We start from the raw sequence: 20,068 nt of genomic DNA, 5'->3' as shown, positions 1-20,068 counted from the left end.
AGAATATATTAGAGAATCGTCGTAGCATGGCAGCTAAAAGTGTGCGTAATACCGCAATAAAAGCTGCATTTATATTATACAATAACTATGCGTATAAAAATGCGTAAGACTGCATTTTTTATCGCCACGCCATAATACTCGTTTTATCGATCGGGACTGCATCACTCGACGCGTATCCGTTGAAAAATGTACGAGGAAAATACAGGAAATTTCACTCACCCGTATATGGCGTCCTTGTCGCGTTTGTGGACATCGGGCACCGCGGAGGCCGCGGCCGCAGCTGCCGCCGCGAGAACGTGTTGTGGCGGCTGAGGAGGCGGTGGGTACTGAGGGTGGGCCGGGCCCATACCTCCCAGGTGTGGGCTGTGATGAAGACCGGGAACACCGCGGGCACTACCATGTGGATCGTATAGCCCTGCGCCTCCGCCACCACCACCGCCCTCGAGGTAACCCCCGTGCAGCCCGCCATCGTCGTACTGCAATTGGAAAAATTACAAAATTACACTGTGTTCAAATATGTGTACGCAATAGTCTCTCTCTCTCTCTCTCTCTCTCTCTCTTTCCTACAATTATAATTATCAATGCTGCCTTTATTGTTATAAATATTCAAAGACATTAATAATAATAATAATAATTGGCTAATAATCATCTCGTACTACATTCTTGATTAAATATTTAAGCATTAGAATGAGATCGCTACAGATTAACCTACGGACTACTTAAAAATGTTCCTTGCAATTATCTCTGCTTCCTAATATCGTAATCCTCGAGTTTCTTTCCTATTTAAATATAGATACTGTCTCTATTCTCGCGTTGGCTCGTAAATTTAGAATCGCGCGTTTATAACGATTGACGCAAGGACTCGGAACGCACACGTGGATGAAGAACGTTCGTGAGGTGACTACTTATACAATGTCACCACTTTTTTTAAGCTTTTTTAAACTTGTAACAATCGTAACTCGGCAACTTCAAGTTCGCAAGACAAGCTGACACAGCTTGAAAAAATTGTATTCTACATTGTATTCTTATCTTATAAATATACGGTACACAGTGATATCCAGGTAATTGTGCGCAACCGAAATGTAATTAGATTTAGTAAATAAAAATTCTGACGTAAGCAATTAAAGTTTAATTCAATTAATCTAAATTCAAAAATAATGAAATACACAACATGAAATAATCCAAGTTGGTAACACCTGCGTTTAACACTTACAATTTCAATAATTCTTAAATAAGGAATAATTAATTTTATTTCTTGACTTTGATTAAACCTCTTCTAATTAACTAGATATTTCCAACTAGATATTTCCTTTTAACTAACTAGATGTTTCTTTCAAACGTAATCAATACGACTCACGAAATAATGGAGGACTATTACCTTTTATTGTCAAAAGAAAATATTTTCAACTCCATTATTCTATTTTCAGAAAACACAAATACTTGTTAGAACTTTTCCGCGGAATCACGATTGTCAACTTTTTCTTCGTTACACTATCACTGTCGAAGAAAAAGATAAGATTTAATCGCCGCGGGAGAAACAATTAATTACCTACTACCGTACGACCGGTAATAAATAACCGCGTATTTCAATTACGCCTAGCCGCACCGACCTTCTAGAATACCGCAAAAAAAAGGGCAAGGCCTCGTGATTTCTAGCAATAAAGTTCTCGCGCCGATGCAAAGCTGATGGATGACAAACAAAAGTGCGCTAATTATCGGACAAATTTAAACGTGTGTGGTGTCTTGACGGGACAAAGAAAAGAAGGAGAGGGGCTGGGGAGGGGAGGGGAGGGGGGAGAGAGAAGAGAGGAAAGGAGAGAAGGAAAAAAAGAAAGAAAGCTCGATAGATAGAAAACTAGAGACTCACTTCAATTGATCGGTTGGCTGGCCGATCAAGAACGGAAGCAATGATTTTTCCGAGTCCTCCAAGCCAGCGGCTTGTCACGCCAGTCTACACGGGAATGAAAGCAAGCCGATTATTATCACTAATTGCTTAATTCTAGCATTGGACTCGGAATGCCGCGTAATTTCGCCGTGAAAACAAGAAGCGGCGGGAATTTGCGATTACCAACCGCGGTAAGTGAGAATACGTATTCGATGCAATCCGGAAAAATATGTGCAATTGCGCGCGTTACGGAGCGATACCGCAAATATATTGGAAACGATCTGCAATCCGCGCGTTCCACTTAATTTTTATTCACCTTTATTACACAATTCCTATCGCTCCTGAGAGCGACAAAAAAGTTATTATCAGCGGTATATACGGAAATCTGTTCAAGTTGAAAAAGAAAATCATACCGATATAATACCGGGGGGGGGGGGAGAAAAATGCGATTATAACTGTTATCACTTTTACCTAATTTGATTTATCTTGCACAGAATATCGAATATCAAGATTGGAATCGCGATGGAATTGTGAAAATTACGCGATGCGAATCGCCTGCTATTGCGCCTGAATTAATCCGTCACACACGTTAAAGTCACTCGAACGATCCACTTCGGAGCAGAAGTGCGAGTATGGCGCGCGTCCGTTAAAATTCGTCCTTTCTAGCTGCGTGCAACTCGTCCTCGTTTTCGTGTCGCAAAAATGTATGGTGATAAGACGTCGCAAAGAACCGAATTACAAAGTACTGAATTAATATGGCCGATATCTTCATCATTCCTCGTATTTACCATGCACCTCTGTGAATACTCGATCGATATGTCTCTCACATTCCGCGGACGGCTTTTTAACTTAAATTAATATCGTTGAAATTTCCGATATATCAAACTGAATATACTTTGGAGTATTGCAAATACTTTAACGCTAAAAACTAAACGTTTCGTTTAGTCTCTTCCAATAATTTAAGACATGTGAGTAAGTAAACAACAGGCACTATTCTCTCGAAATAAATACATCTTATATAGAAATAACTCTTTGCAATATTAACACACAATAATGTATTTTTTAGCAATCTTGAATATAAATATTTCTACTTTGCAGCCTCTCTATTCATTATATATTATGTAGATACGCAGGTTGCAGTTATTCGCGAAAAATGACGTAAAAGTGATTCTGTTTGGTAGCGTGCGAACATGTCGTGTCTAGAATGCGAATTTCTCTCGAGCTGGAGAACTAAAAAAGGCCATAGACAATAATTCACCGTCATGGCAGTATGAAGATATCACTCGACGGGCGAGTGGAATGTCTTGAAGGGTAGAAGAAAGCGAGGTGACGTTATGTCTCGAGACGCGATCATGGAAGACTCGCGACGAATGAAGTCTACGACGATGAAGCTCGTCGTCATGATCGCCGTCGCCGTCGCCGTCGCCGTCGCCGTCGTTGACGTCGTCGAGAAGGTTCGCGACAAAGTCGGTTCGAGAGAACGAGCTCGTGCGCGCCATATACAATACAATCGCTATTTGCAGAGACGGTGTTAATTTGTGACCGAAACGGAGAAGAAGTTACAGTGCGACGTCGCGACGATGTCGAGCTGTCACCGAGATGTACGAGCGATGGACCGGCTTGACGTGAAAAGGATATTTCCGGAAACGGCGCGGCGGTGTAAGTAAGCGGCAAGCAAATTTTTAGTGAAAATCATTAGTCTCTTTCTACAGCAGATTATTTCGCTATTGTATTGTTAAATAAATTCAATCGAGTCAAATTCCTTGGAGCATTTGCAATATCATATTGCCGTGAAATAAAATATTATATCTAACAAATGTCACAAACGCATAAAAATTTATATGATTACTCAAGTGCTGAATTATGTTGCCACGTAACGTTCGTCTCGAGCAAAAATTGAATAATGCATCCTAGGGTTAATACACGAATTTGTCCTGTCATGGGGCTTAATGCAAGATGCGAGGATTCTATATGGAATTTGTATGGAAATGACGTTTTTGCGTAAACGGCGCAGAGCCGCTTTGGTTTCGCGCAGCTGTAACCGGCTCGGTAGGCCGTAGAACTGAGGGAAATTTAGCAAAGCCTGACAAACGACCGTCATTTATAAGTAGATAGGTCAAGGCGAGTGTTTAAGCATCTCGGTATAAATTGCGAAAAAATGCAGAGAGAAAAGAGGCGAAGGAGGAAAGAAGGACAAGACATGGCGTATTCGCTTGCTCCGCAATACTGGTGCGTGTGTCTGTTGTACGCGATTATCTCTGGGTGAAAATATAAATCGGCAGAATACATCGCGAGCCAACGGATTATCGCGAGAATTCAGAAAATTGCCGAGTGATGAAGGTACCGCCGTCGGCGAATTTTGCGAGTCGACGAGGTAAACACCAATAATCCGGCAACATCCTCCGTTTCTCTCTTTCTCTTTTTTCACTTCTTTCCCTAGCACTCTGCTCTTCTGGTCTCCGTTGAGATCAATTTCAAAATTGTATCGTATATAACGTCAGGAACCCGGTGTCTTACCCGGTCATTAATCTCTCGCAATGAGAACAACGCAATGTCAAAGATTTTGTTTCGTGAAAAAAATTTCGAGGAAAAACAAAAATCGTCTTTAATATCGCCGGGATTATCGCTTAAAAAAATACAACTTTGCCAAATATTTTTTCACGTAATGTTATTTTCTTATCGCTAACTCCACATCTAATTTATGTACTTTTTAAACCGTTGACAGAAAATGGAGATGTTGGATATTATCGAGATTTCGTATAGAAAAAGGCGAGACTTTCGATTACGTATGACGGCGGAGCAAACTCACCTCGAAATCGGCAAGCATGTTCGCGAGCTCTTCACGTCAGCCATAATGTTTTATTTTGAAACAAACTTTTGCGTCGAAATTTTCATTTGACATTTAGTGTCGGCATGAAAATAAAACTCGTTCACCAACGGGGAGGACCGCCTGGCGTCAAATATAATCGAGATAGATTGATTATTATTTAACGCTCCAAATGACGATTTACATTTCATAATAAAATTTTAACCGATGTACACCGACGATAACCAATACTAAAACCTATTTAAGAAAAGTTTTTGCTATTAATATCACGAAGAGAGAGAGAGAGAGAGAGAGAGAGAGAGAGAGAGAGAGAGAGAGAGAGAAAGAGCATTTCTTGTCAGCACTTTAAATAGAAAAGAAGAGAAAAGAAACATTCTTGTCGCGCATTTATTTTTTCTTTCTGTAACATCAACGATTAAAAAAAAAACAAGGTAATATACTTTCATACTATAAAAGATATTTCTCCATTTCGCGGGTCTTTCTATTTTAGATTCAATTTCGTTTAACGTTTAACGTCCACATAACATTTAACGTTTTCTTTTCTCTACTGCATACGATTACGCGATATATTAAGTATAATTATCACACATGGCGGTAATTAGTTCCTTAGAAATTCAATTATCTCAAGCACTTTGTATAAAATCAGATAGAATTCTCGTAAGTTCGCGCTTGCTGTCTTTCGTATCGCTCGTTTCTCTCTCGTCTCCTTTCTCATTATGTTAGTTAGAATAGAGACGATATAGATCGCAGTAGTACAAAACTTGCAGTTAACCCTTACGTGGTCACGCTACGAGCGCGATTCTGACATTGAACAAAACGTTTTCTTCACAATGACAATTATATTGTCTACTTTACAACATGGCAAATTCCTCTATTTTCACTTTTAAAAATTATATTCAACGCTTATCGATACGACAAATTTTACATCTCTTCCTCTATTGCAAATTGATAAATTTAAATATCTGCAACTCCTGATTTTTGAAAGGTGTGACAATTAATATCATATTTCGAAAGTGCTAAACGCGAGATATATATATATATATATATATATATAAAATTTCTAAATCGGTAAAGTTATTTCGCGCATTTGAGAGGCGTTTGGCAGAAAGTTTATGGTTTGAATGGTCGCATCGATTACGGACATATTTTCGGAAAACAGAATTAGATTCGTACCGAGCAGCGTCGACTCTAAGCCATGCGGCTCTAAATCGCGGGCACCGAGTCGAGTTAGGCCCATTTATCTCGTGCATGAATATGCCTAACGACTGTCCAGACGAAAAAAGGAAAAAACAGCGGCGACGCGGCGCGCACGGCCAATGGGGAACGGCGAGAAATCGATACGACTTTAATCCGTAGGCTAAAGGCCGATATCCGCAATCGGGAGAGCGAAAGTGATTGATGGCTGCCCATAAATACATAATCACGGCTCATTCGGCGGCGGTACAGCGCCGACGGACGACGAAAAATCGGGTCCTCGTCGTCGGAGAGTAGTTGTCCGCCATTCTCGCGGTCAGAATTTTTAATCCGAAACGCACTATCGCATTACACAGATGTCCTCGCCGAAATATACGCACAGTTCATGCGAAACGATCGCACCTTTTTCGCTCATTCAACTCCTGGACACTGCACGTACAACAAATCGACTTTCACGAAGACGACGCTCGGAAAAATTAGAAATATAAATACGCAATAATATAGAGAAAATGTGAAAAAAATTTTAAATAAAAATAAAATAAAAACAAAATTAAAACACACACACACACACACACACAATGTTTAGTCCTAGAAATTTACAATTTGCAAATGACACCGTTGTATTTGTCGGATCTTTAGAATAATTCGTGTGCGCGTGCTTGCGCGCGCGCAGAAGCACGAAATAAAAAATAGAATTAAAAATCGGTAAAAATTGCCAATAATCTCGAATAAATTTGATACTTATCATGTCTGCGGACATTTGAATTCCTGATAGCTGTCATCGTTTGCAAGCAAATAAAAATTTTCAGATATCCGCTGTTGTTCTATCGGCAGTCGCGCGCATTTAGCAAACTACTTGTCAATGTTTAGCAACTTCCGACGGATCGTCAAGTCAGTGAAAAAAATTCACCTGTCAAGGATCTTTGCCGTAGACTTGTTGTGCCGTCGCTTTCTTCGATCTACCTCGTAAAGAATTCTCCGCGCTGCGCACGCAAAAGAGGTCTGCGAAGCAGGCTCGCACGCACGTTTCGGCAATTTTGCAAGCGCAACCGGGACCGAACTCACCGAACGACGGGGATGAAATTGTGACGGAATTGAGCGATAAAAAGTGCGCGCTGGATCGTCCTGCACGACGCCGCGCGCGGCCGGACGCAAACGTATCATTTGCTTGAAATTGTCAATACCCGTTATATTCGGCTTACTCGGAACTGTTTTCACGACAAAATGCAATTAACACCTTGAGAATGTATTACCGACATTTATTATTGGAAACGGAAACATGAAAGTCGACACGAGATACACTTTTCTCGCGTATTTATAACGGGAAAAAAATGTACGTAAAAAATTGAAGAAGCTAAAATTATATTAGACTTTAATTCTTTTTTTTTTTTTTTTTGCATGTTTCAGCACATGACTGCGGTATAAAAATAAAAGTAATAAATGCGAAAAAATGTTATCTTCTCTCTTGAAAAGTTGGGCAACGAAATTAGCTGGAGTCGAAAAAAAAAGATCTGCACATACGAATCGCGCATTACAATGCCACACGCCTGAAGCGTGTAAAGTGCATAGATTCGGTTATCAATCAATATGACCCGTTTAGCACATTGAATGATCGAGAAGTGTCAATGCGATTGAATTTAACTCGTGACTCTTTCGCCTCGGATCGAAACGAGCTCACCAAGTATTTCGCATTAGCATAAAACGAGAAAAATACTGCACGAATAGGCCGAGTGTCTCGCATCGGCAAAACAACTTGGGCATGACTTAAAAAAAAAAAGCATTTTTTATATAGTATAAACTGCATATTTCAAACATTTATCCACAATGTGTCAATTCCGTCGTAAAAACATTTTTTTAAAAGACATGAATATTAATATTGTTCTTCGTGGAAGCTGAATATCTTGATTCGCAAAAGTCTATTTTGGAAATGTGATTTTCTACTTGCTCGGTATACGCGATACGAAAGGTAATAAAAAATTCGACCGATATATCACGATTGTATATTTAACAAGAAATAAAAGTTTCTTTTACACGTTTTATTTTAGTATTTACTAATTGGATTTACGTAATTACTTGAAATATTTAAGAGTACCAAGTTGAAAACACACATTGAGAAAGGAGCACGTTACATACATCCGACGGCTAGAAACGCGTCTCACAATCACAAAGAATATGGCAACCTGCCAGTGAATCGAAAATGGCAAGTAGATGAAATATTTAAGAAATCTTAAAAAAATTACTCGTACCGCTACTTCAAGTAACCAGAGACGCGAGATATTTATATTCATATTTTTCTGCATTAAATGCACAAACAGCGCATTGAAACGCGCGCGTACGATTTTTAGACAGACTTTACGCAAGGGAACGTAAAAGGGTGGTAACGAGGCTATTATCCCGCCGTTGGTCGCATTTTACCGTCGCGTGAACAAGAAACCGCAAGTGATCCGCGCGAAGCTCGATCCTTCGAAAAGAGACGTATGAAAGAAGGGCTGTTACGAAAAGGCCTGTTTTTGCTGTTTCCGATTCGAAGTCGATTTTTTATTCGTTTCCGTCGTACACGTGTGACGTAATTTTAACCAGCACCGTCGGAACACTCGTTTCAAAAACTGGACAGAAAATTACGTCCACTTACTTAACTTTACCCGAAGCAAAATAAACCTTTTCTTTCCGCGAGGCGATGGATTTTAACATAAAATTTGATTTAATTATAACAACAATAAATAATTGTTTGGATCCGTGCTTTTCATCAAGTACACGTCACTCCCACTTAAATGAATAAGGAGGGAATTTCAATGGTTTAATTAATTGAATTATTATAGACAACTATCAATTAGAGGAATAATGTTGCAATTATTTATCTACGTTAATTAGTAGGGAATAATGAAGAAATAGCGCGGCCAACTTTTGACACATAAGAAATGTTTACGTGACACACGGTGAATGGAAATGCGCGTTTCGGAGTGCGGGCGATGCCTTTCGTCATCGAGAGCGCAACAACGGAAGCGTCAACTTGCCGCTTGTTTTAATTAAGCGCTCGTAACGTTTATAGGTATTTGTCGTGTCGGGCACAGCCCGAGTGAATGTGAATTGGAGGGCTCTGCGCGGCGCTTTGAAAGTAACAGATCGAGCTTCTAAAGTCTAACGAAACGACCGCGGCGCGACGCGACGCAACGCACGCTTTATCGACACACGCCGGTAAATCCGCGCGTGTAACGCGATCAGAGATACGGTTATTCGGAAACAATACGCGCGAACGTCTCGAAGTGAATACTCGTGCGGAGCGTGCCTTGAAATCAGGGAGAATTCCTCCTTCCTCGGGGAGGAGTCTTCGGGCGTAAATATTCAACAGATCGGAGGTCCCACTCGCTTGGATCTCGCACACGACTGTCGAGAACGCGGGCGGGAAACTCGAGCGTGGCATAAACCGACGAGACGCGTGCGATCGAAGCCAGAGGAAATTTACTCCCCCGGTGTGTTGGCGCTATGATAATCGCGCTGGTAATTACGCCGCGGTCAAAGTCGTCCGATTAGACACAAGCGTGTAATCGACACACGTAAACACGAAACGCGAGCCCGCGCGAGACTCATCGGCAGATTCTCTCTCTCTCTCCCTCGGTCGCTCGCGCGATGTCGATGACGCGAATCGCCCGAATTTCGCGCGTGAATAAGAAGCTCGCCCTCGGCAAGCCCGAAAGCAGCCCCCTTTGTGCGCGCGAGCGACCGTCGTCGATTTTCCTTCTTCGTCGTTTGCTGCCGCGCAGAGCGGCACCGCGGCACGGTGAACGATATTCAATTGGACCAACAAGACACTCCTCTGGGATTGACTCGGACGAACGAGAAAAACAGCATCCATGTATGAAAACTCAATAGTGTTTCGGATCGATCACTTTCGCGTATTTGAGAAGTATGTATACTTTTTCCCGTACTTGCTGCTCCTACGAGGACGACTTTTGGAAAGTTGATTCGAGCGAAGCGCGCCGCGGCCTATCGTCGATCGTTCTCTTCGGTCATCGTCACTATTGTATATTCTATATTGTATATTGTATATATATTATACCCATAGCCTATAGCGTAGGAAAAGATGTAGGAGCGTTACGTACCCTTGGCTGCGCCATGAACGCCCTGGCCGCGCCGGGGAACTCTGCGTGCTGAGCCACCGTAGCGGCTGTATTTTCCCACAACGTAAGCGAGCGAGCCTCGACACTTGACACTACACTTTCTCGGCTTCACTGTTGGAGAGCGCGCTAAGCCTGGACGCTCGGACGCGCTGCGTGACACATATACACACACACACACACACACGCGCGCGCGTTGGGCTTTCGTCCGACGGGACTGTGCTGGGGCTCTCTCGGAACTCTGGCCTCTCCGTCGGCGGCCGACGGCACACGCTGCGCGAGACGAACCTCTTTTCTCCTTTCGAAAGAGAGCCGTCGTCGGGACGAGCCGACTGCCAGCCACTCGGCTTCGACAATCGCGCTCCGTCGGTCGGTTCCGCTTGCTCTCTCTCTCTCTCTCTCTCTCTCTCTCTATCTCTACTCTTTCTCTCCTTCTCGGTAAATCCCTTCTCGCGTTTAGAGTAGCGGCCTTCTTTTCCTTTTGTTGTCTCGTCCTCTGTATTTTGAAAGATTCACCCATACACACACACATGCACAAGGACGGCGTAGTCGCTCGGCGAACGAAACGGCAGCGGCCGACGGCACCGGTGGCGGCGGCAACGCCGGCGGGTTTCGGTCAAAAGTGTCACGGACGAACGTCAGCAGAGCTCGGCGGCGACGGCGACGGCGACGGCGACGGCGACGGCGACGGCGACGGGTACCGTCGTTCGCGGTAGAGCCTGCACGGCGGCGACTAGGACGACAACGGCTTGGGTCGGGTACACGTGTTTCCTCATCATCGTTGCGGCGACGACGACGACGACGACGACGACAACGACGACGACGGACGACGATGACGACGACGACGACGGCGACGGCGACACCACAGCTCGTCAGCTCGGTGGGATATATTTCCCGTCAATCCCGCATGTCACGAGCGTTCACGCGGAGAGGGCACGTGGAGTCGGTCAACGAACGACGCGGGTGCTCCTTGTGTCAGGAGAGAAGACGTGGAACCGTGATGGAGAAGCGCGCATCTAGAGCGCGAGGCGGCCTGCAGCAGCCAGCGGCCAAACGTGCCGCATCGAGATGCTGCAACCGGTCTCTCTCTCTCTCTCTCTCTCTCTCTCTCTCTCTCTCTCTCGGTCCACTTGCCACACTTTTTTCCTCTATTCACCGTTTCGCACACTAGCAATCATCACCGATGATGTCACATTCTCCAGTTCACGACACTCGGGGACGCGACGCGAGCACTATTGACTGTCGCGCGAATCGCGCACAGTGGACCGACGGACGACGGGTGGTAGGTATGCTCGCACCTCGCGCGCGCACGTTTACCGGAGCGGAGCGCAAAGACGCGCGCGTGTGACGCACACGGTGTGACGCGGCGGCGTTGCCACGACGCCACGACGCGACGACGACGGCGGCGCGGCTACTCCTCTCTCTCTCTCTCTCTCTCTCCCTCTCTCTCTCTCCCTGAGATTGCCGCCGCCTTTTCCAACACACCCGGCGGCCGCGTTCGCTCGCTTCGGAGCGATAATCGGCACAACGACGACGACGACGACGACGGTACAAACGCACAGAGTGTGCGAGACGCGGACGCGACGCGACGCGCGGCGCGGCCTTTACTATTCGCGATGCCACGGACCACGGGACGATTACGCGCGCGAACCCGAGAGAGGAGATCGCGCGCCCAAACGTACGAGCGAGCGAGCGAGCGAGCGAGAGCTGTCCGCGAGAGACGGCGGGCGACCCTCCTCCCTGACCGTGACTACTACTGCGTGTGGCACTCGTCGTAACTCCGCCGGACAGAAGGTGGTAGGTTCGTAGTGTGTTGTATGCCAGCCACGGGGATATGCGTGTTTCAGGTTTCCCCCACGAAAAAGCAACCGGGTGTAGAGAAGAACGGAGCGGAGCGGAGCGGAGCGGAGCGAGCGAGCGAGCGTGGAGAGCAGCGCCTAGCGCGGTTTTAGATCCTGCGCCGTCCGCAGTCGTTCGCCAACTGTCAATCAGCGCCGCGCTACGCGTCGGAGTGGGAGACTCGCCGACACGCCCACCGAGCTCGGCCAATGCGTCCGCTGAGACCGCCTATCGGAGCCCGGCCGAGAGCAAGCGCGGTTCCAGCGCCGTCGCGGCGAGACTCCGAACCACCGAGTCCTCCGCCATCGCTACACCACCACTACCAACGAGACCGCCGACGCCGACGGGCGGCGGGCGGCGGCGACAACGACGGCGACGACGACCACGACCACGACCACGACCACGACCACGACCACGACGCCGACGACGACGACGACGCGATCCCGCGCGGCGTGCACCGGGACATCTCGCGTTTCCCTCGCAATCGCCTCTCCAGACTCTTCAGCCAAACACTGACATTGGAAAAAATTCTGCACGATTCCTTCGCATTTGTTTTCCGTTCCGAATCTACAGAAATTCCCCGAAAAGACTCTCACGATACGTAGGTACGTTTCGACAATGCCCTATGCAACTAGTACACAAAGTTCGATCGATTTTTCAACTTTCAAATACATACACATACCATTCGTATGCCGCGTTCGTTATAATAAAAGAGTGAGTAAAGAATGAGGAGAAAGAAAGAAAAGATATGTATGAAAAGTGAGTAATTTTGCAGTTTCAGCGATCTCGAGCAAACTTGACGCGCGATGGTATTGATACGACCGAAGAGCTTCGCATCAAGGTGCGCCGTCGGTGATCGACGCAGGACGCAAAATTTTACATTGCACTTTTAGAACCGTTTCTATCGTGCCGGGCGCCCGGCGCGCGGCGCTCGGCTGATCGGAGCGACGGTCACGCGCGTGCGCGCGCGCGCGCACAGGATAATACTGACAGTCAGCGTGGCGAGTGATTCTCGATAGAGAGAGAGAGAGAGAGAGAGAGAGAGAGAGAGAGAGAGAGAGAGAGATTTCATCGCATCTCGATTCTCTACGAAATGCAAACGCGCAGCCACCTGAACAAATTCCCATCGATCCTCATAGTTTACGGAAAATTAAAACTCTCTGATCCTCCAACTCATCGGACTCATTATTTTTTTCCTAAACTGCAGTTCCTTCGTGCACGTATACCTGTACAATGAATATTTCATTTGCCAAGATTGAACATTAATTGATGTTGTCAATAACCTATAATCTTTATAAACGTACTTAAAATAAATTTTCTTACTTGTCATTTCCCGTCGGACGGTATTTCTAAACAGCAGCAGAAAAAGTCTTTTGGTCAACCAACGTGAGGGATCTACACACACGTTGATACAAACAGTGACAAATATTTATTACGTTTATTTTGTATTTTAGATATTACAAGTATTTAAGTCACTTGTACAATGATAAAATCAAAGACAAAACTTGCCACACGAAATTTACCTTTATGTACGTATTAACTCTCGTACATCACTGGCCAGTAAGTATTTTTCTACACTGCAACCTTTATTTTATTAATACATATTCCCTTAGAAAGTCTTGTATTCTTACAAAAGATGAAATATAATAACAGCTGTATTATGATACTAGTGGTAAATTATATTTTAACACATTTTCCAAAATGATGATATTACACACGAGCGTTTTAATAAAACTGCCAACTCATTCGTCCAATCCAAGTCTATATAGCCACTACCTGTTATAAATAAAATTATCGATGGCGACTCCGCGCGTAATCTACCTGTTATTTGTTTTGTTTTTTTTTTCTAATTTGACCAGCATTTTCGCACCAGGTACCCGTCGGCGCTAGCGATCGAGCTTTGAATGAACCAAACAGCTGACTCCGCGTAGGAATTGGGTCGCGAACGTGCGGTTTCGAACTTTGAATGGTATTCGGCGTTCGGTGAGTAATAGCGACAGGAGGCGGTTGCAGGAGGACGTGGAGGAGGGCGGGCGACCTGTCACCGACATCACTCAGTGTCTCCCTCCTGGCGTTCACTTCGCTCGATTTTATGACTCTCATCCCGCACTTTCCCCCTTTCCCCCCTTCGCCACCGTCACCGCCGCCGCCGCCGCCGCCGCCGCCGTTCCCGTGCTCGTCCTCGCGCGTCTACCGTCGTCGTCCTCTGCGCGCGTTTACACGCCGCGTTCCGCATAATATCGCAAATTGACACATCCGCGTTCGGCAGCCATCGATCGACGTGGCGTGGCGGCGCCGAGTTGGTCGCCATCGACAAAGTGGATAATGAATCCTGAATTTCCGAATTTATGTTGGACGTGCCTTTCTTGTATACAAGAGAAGCAGAGACAAGACACGAGTGAGCCGTCTTTTCGCAGATTTCACTTGGCATTTATTTTTATGTGTGAGCTCGACATTAGACAAACTTGAGTAAAAATATCATCTATTTAGATATTTTACAATTATAAAAATATGTGTAATGAAATGTACCATTTATGGATAAAGAATTTAATAATATATCAAACGCAACAATTTTTCGCAAAAATGTCATTTTAATGCAAAAGTCAAAGTTGCTTGGCACACATCCGAGCTATGAACGTTGAGATGGAACGTTAGTTTCTTTTAGGTGGAGACAACTTGTTTGTTTGCAATGTAGATTTTTAGCAAACCGATCCTGTAGCACCGGTAATCACGCGGAATGAATCGCTTATATTGTAATCCCAAATAAAAAAAAAATAGCACAATTACCGACTTGCTTTTCGCATCCTTTCTGTTCCATACTCCTTTAATTCGCATTTCCAGAAAACATTGTCAAGCTGTTAAACTTTATCTGCAGAGTGCAAAGGATATTTCAAACCTGTTATTTCATCATAGATCACGAGACGAATCCAGTTATGTTGCCATCTGTCTATAGTAACAAAGGAAGAACACACACACACACACACACACACACACACACACACACACACACTCTCTCTCTCTCTCTCTCAATCGCGCGCGCGCGCAGCCAGCCACGAGCCATTAAATTTCTCGTGACGCCAGAGAATGATCGATTCTTACGTAAGCCCCCTGCCTGCTACGAATTATCTAAGTGGCCCCGCGAAAAATTCGATAAACGTCGCCAGAGCCGAGAAAGCTGCCACCCTCGCTACTTCTCCGTATTCTAGTCCATGTGCTTGACAACTACAACCTGGTATTTATGAAATAAACTAGAGTACGAAATGTATATAAAAAATAAAAACAAGGTGTATATGCGCGTGCAACAACAATATATAATAATCAACGATCAAATTACCAAATTATAGCTTTCCAATTCACATCTAATAATTTCCTTATGATTTTCTCATTGGGAATTAAACATGCATTTTTATTTTGTATAGACGACAGACTTTGACGATCGTATTTTACTCGGAGCAATTCCAGTCCGAATGTACGAAAATAGAGTAACGTTAGAGTGGTAGGAACTTCGAATGTACATTAATATGCTGGGAAAGACAATACAATACGATCATGTGCGACATAACCTGCTTACTATTCGTGCGTAATTCTGCGAAACATCCCTACTGTCTCTCTTATTGTGTTGGAAAGGGGCCTAACAATGTCAAAGTCTATACAATTAAGCTGGACGGAGCCAGGAAACATGTTTGTACCCTGATTGTTCGCCTTTCGTGGAAGGTCACGAGCGGGAAGATGTTCGCAAGTTTAATTCAAACTGTTGGTCGAAACAGGGGTAGAAATTTTCCTTTCTTTAAAAAGCACAAACAAAATTCCCAAAAGTACCTATCGCAAATAAGTATACACATCTTCCTGTTCTCGTAACAAATTTCTTGTATAGATTTTTTTAGAATAATCTAAAATTGTTTTAATAATAGCTGTAAAATGTATTGTCAAAATATTCTGGTGAAAAATGTAATACTGTATTTCAGTAATCTTGTTTATTTTTAAAATCAAGTCAACTATTAGGTTACATGAAATGGCTTTTTGGACATTGTAATGATCACGCATAAATACATTACAAGATATTTTACACAACATATTTTATCTCCGACTGATATCTCAAACAGAAAAAATAAACATTTCAACTTAACTCGAGTTAAAATAATCCGCATGTGTAAACGGACCACGATTTAAATAAGATTCAATCCTGAGAATTTCGCATATGTAATCCGTTTAACTTTCTATTAATCGTCAGAATTAAATATTCTTCGTGATATAGTTGGATTAATTGTACACGCCATGTAATTTACAGCAAGCACTGTTCTGGACGATAGATTGCAGAGTAGCTTGTTGTATACGGTTTAGCAAAGATAATTACACGTTGCCTCCATCACGTTTAGGAAAATGCATGTGCTGCTGTTCGATTCTCGCGTGAAAATTAGTTGTGTGGATGGCAACCAATGTTGTTGATCATCAGAGCACGGAGAATGTTCCATAGCGAAAGAACGTACGATAGCACGAGAGGGCCTCGGATGCGCGTAGCAACATTATTGTCGAGTCTGCGAAACACAACACCGATCCGATTAAGGTTCTCGAATTACTAAATTCCCTCGTGTCCTCGGCCACTCTTGTTTTCATGGGACCGAGCGATACTCTCTGCACGTTTGTTTATAGTTCTTAGAGGGACGCAATGAATTCCGGCGGCCGCGCGCATCCGTGCGTTTTCTTGAGCGTTGCCACTCGTACAATTTGAAATAACCGTTGTCGTGAGAAAAAGGGATCTGTTAGTAAACCTAACCTAACCACTTAAAACCGTGCGGTAACGAGCGAGAATGCCTTATTTGTCACGACGTGTGACTCACGCAGACTTATTTCCTCGATCGCTCGCAAAGATCATGCAAATTGTACTACACATCTTTCCGAGACGGGCAAAAATTTATATTGTCAAAAGTCACTTGATAATATAAATAATGTACATGGTACAAATACAAGAGAATTTAAGAACGAATTTAATTAAAAAATCTTGCTAGTTAATTGATTCGACGATTAGTCGCGTCGTACATACATATCGTATCTATTCCATTATTTCAGGGGGTTGTCAAATATCAATTTGATAAACCTCGATCAAGATATACGACATAACATCACAAATGCAAAAGTACATCTATCGTGTGGCCTAATTCTCGGCCTCTAAACTCAATATGGACTAGTCAGGCAGGTAGCGATCGGATGTGATTAGTATATATGCTGCCACATTCAATTATTCAAGTGCGATTGCTGCTGTACTAATATCAATCTACGCAATTTATAGTTGAGCGTGCTCAACGAAGAACGAAAGGAAGGTTTTGCCGGACGGACATCGCAAAGTATTGCGAGCAAGGCGATGAGGTACCTTCGCGTATACATATATATGCTGCGTGGCGCATTATAACAGACTAAGGGTGGATAACCCGTGATCGATCATCCCGGTGAATGCGACACCCCTACGAACGCACATCCGCGCCCCATTAAACCGGTAGTTCGCCCTTGCGAGGTACGCGCGCGCACCTATCACCCCCGAATCGAACGAGAAAGTACTTTTCCCTTCGCAAGATTGCATCGCGCGATCGAAATTTCCTTTCCTCGCCGAAAATAAAATATTGCAACGGCATTCGCATGTACACACATGCATTACATAAATATTGAGAAAGAGCCGCTCATCCGATTATGCAATCATTGAAATTAATTAGTCAGATTAATTTATATATTCGATAGAAGTGATAAATGCCGGAAGAAATTCAATGATACCGTCGCGGTCTAGGAGCAACGCTTTCTACGAAAGAGATCAAGTGAATTTGGACGAGAGTTCGTTCGTTCGTTCGCTCTCGTGTTAGCGATAATAGTGATAGACAGGCAACGAAGTTACGTGGGCGTCTTAGCGACGTGCGAGTTCTGCGCGCAGCATAAATTACCATCCGAAATGAAGGTGGAAATCTGATCTCGTCATTAAGCGCCGCTACCCTCGCTTTATGAAACTGAAATTCTCATTGCATCGTCTTGCATATAATCGTGTGCCGAGTACAAAAGTAAGCATGATAAGTGAATAAATGCTATAAACCCATAAATGCCATAATAACGTCATCTTAGAAGACGACTTGAAATGACTTTTTGACAAAAAAGGCGATTTATATAATGTCAAACTATTATTTTCGTACCTTTCCATAAATGATTGCGGTGGACAATTTTAGACAAAAGATAGCGAAACTAAATGTGATGTTAACCACTAATGATTCCAAACAGCAATGACTTTATTAATTTATTCCGTCACGTATTACTACATCATAATGACATATCGACTTTTATTGTTGCAGCACAATCAAATGCTCAACTACTCGATCAAAGATAACACAAATATGGTAGTAAAAGGAATAATATTCTGCTATTCTCAAAATATGACTAGAAATTTATATATATAATATATTTTGATGACGACACACACACACACGTTGAAAATTAAAATTTCCTTTTGTTTAAATTAAATTAATTTTTTTAATTATTAATTTCCGTACGTTCGCTTTTCACAAGAAATGTTTCATACAAAAAGCATCTCGCCTTTTTGCACGTCACGTCAAAAGAAATATGTGAAATATGTATTTTGATCGGGTAAAAGCCTAAGAAAGAGAGAGGGGAGATGAAGAGAAAGAGATAGAGAACCACAGAATATTCTCCGACAAATTCCAATGTGACTAAACCCTCACAGATGACTGGCAGGCCGGCTGTGCGCGGGATGCAGGAGGGTTGGTTGGGGTCGCCAGGGTATCAGAAAAGATCTCTCCTTCTCTCCTTCGTCCTCCTGCATCGCGACGATTCGAGCGGTCACCGAAAAGCCTACTACACCGGTCGCATTCACGTCGAAGATGTTCACATCGACAAACTCACAATTAATTCGATAAAAAAATTTTTTATTCTTTCTCTCTCTCTCTCTCTCTCTCTCTCTCTCTCTCTCTCTCTCTCTCTCTCTCGCGATAGTCATCCAAAAACTATTTGAGAATCCATGATTCCGAGTAACTTTCAATTTTTATGACAAACAAAATTTTTTTCTAATCGCTTTAATAGAAAACTATATGTGATAAATTCACTGTTGACTCTATATAAATTATCGTGATTTAATCACCGGTAAAATAATAATAATGTAAATTTTGTCCTTGTCTTTTCTTACGCTTTATAATTAGATTCTAAAATAAAGAAACAATCTGGCCAAAGAATTCGTTAATGCGCGAAAAAGCATACGAGCAATTTCATTTACGGCAGAAAATGACGAGTGAACGTTCTACGAGCGCAAGTTATTTGCACATACGAGATTCGATTCCTGATACATGACTAAGGATCACTTAGTATGCGAGCTGCGTTTCTCGAATCGCTGTCAAAACGATTAGGTAAGAGGACTCGCAAGTCAAAGAAGGATCTCGCGAGAAACAAGGGAGGAGGAAAAGGAGAGAGAGAGAAAGAGAGAGAGAGAGAGAGAGAGAGAGAGAGAGAGAGAGAGAGAGAGAGAGAGAGAAAAGAAGAAGAAGGGAATGGCAGTTTCTCTCATAAGTTGTATAGTTCTCTCTCTGTTTCTAGTCACGGTAATGTCCTTTCATGAAGGCTGCTTTATCGTTCCGACCACACAGACCAATTAGACGCGTGTAAAATCGAGCCCATACATTTTCTCAAAGGACCAAATTTCCTGATCCCCGGAGCATCCGGTACGGGACAAAAACTTGTTCGAATAGTCGAAGCTATACATCTGAGGATGTATCTTATAAACTGCGAAACTCATTTGTCTATCAAATCTCATTAGTTTTTCTACCCAGAATGGAGCATAAAAAAGATAAAAGTGTAACATTAAGAAAAAAGTATGTAACAATGAATATAAAAAAATGCAATTTTAAATAATATTTTGAAGAATAATAACGTAGGAAGATGGTTTTCGATCGATGTACATTGCCAGGAAAATTTTGCATTTTTGCTGCATAAGTGAAATTCTCAGAGAAAATTGGAAATACTGTCAACAACGAAAAATCAAACATTATTAGCCTGCTTATGTAAATATATGCACACGTACACGTACCCTTATAATGATGACACGCCGGGAATCCCTGGCTCGGCTGCATGTTCCCGTCGTCATTTGTAAATGTATAAAATTTCCACACGTTACATGCAAGATAACGGTGAATAAAATAACCGATCTCACTTTTTCCAAGTTCTCAG

At 43.2% G+C, this 20,068-nt stretch overlaps 1 protein-coding gene and 1 non-coding gene across 8 annotated transcripts in view; one reads left to right on the top strand and one right to left on the bottom strand.

Annotated features, from left to right (window-relative positions):
- Positions 1–11,995, bottom strand: part of LOC105831116 (homeobox protein homothorax) — a 361,421-nt gene extending 349,426 nt beyond the window's left edge. For 2 of the 7 annotated variants that reach the window (XM_012671023.3, XM_036289789.1), the window contains exons 1-3: positions 10,007–11,995; positions 1,868–1,951; positions 220–476 (exon numbers count right to left, since the gene is read on the bottom strand). In XM_012671023.3, coding sequence (XP_012526477.1) covers positions 220–476; positions 1,868–1,951; positions 10,007–10,021 — 356 coding nt within the window. In that variant the 5' untranslated portion in view covers positions 10,022–11,995. The remainder of the gene's footprint in view (positions 1–219; positions 477–1,867; positions 1,952–10,006) is intronic. The other 5 variants (XM_012671021.3, XM_028195012.2, XM_012671022.3 and 2 more) reach the window with 4 other exon arrangements.
- A 146-nt stretch (positions 11,996–12,141) lies between these two features.
- On the top strand, positions 12,142–19,687 carry LOC105828113. The gene is made up of 2 exons (XR_004964113.1): positions 12,142–12,465; positions 12,636–19,687. It is a non-coding gene; the product is annotated as an uncharacterized LOC105828113 (transcript).
- The last annotated feature ends 381 nt before the right edge of the window (positions 19,688–20,068 follow it).

This window comes from Monomorium pharaonis, chromosome 7 (assembly GCF_013373865.1).
Source record: "Monomorium pharaonis isolate MP-MQ-018 chromosome 7, ASM1337386v2, whole genome shotgun sequence".
In the NCBI taxonomy this organism is placed as follows: domain Eukaryota; kingdom Metazoa; phylum Arthropoda; class Insecta; order Hymenoptera; family Formicidae; genus Monomorium; species Monomorium pharaonis.
This window is presented reverse-complemented; position numbering and strand designations above follow the sequence as displayed.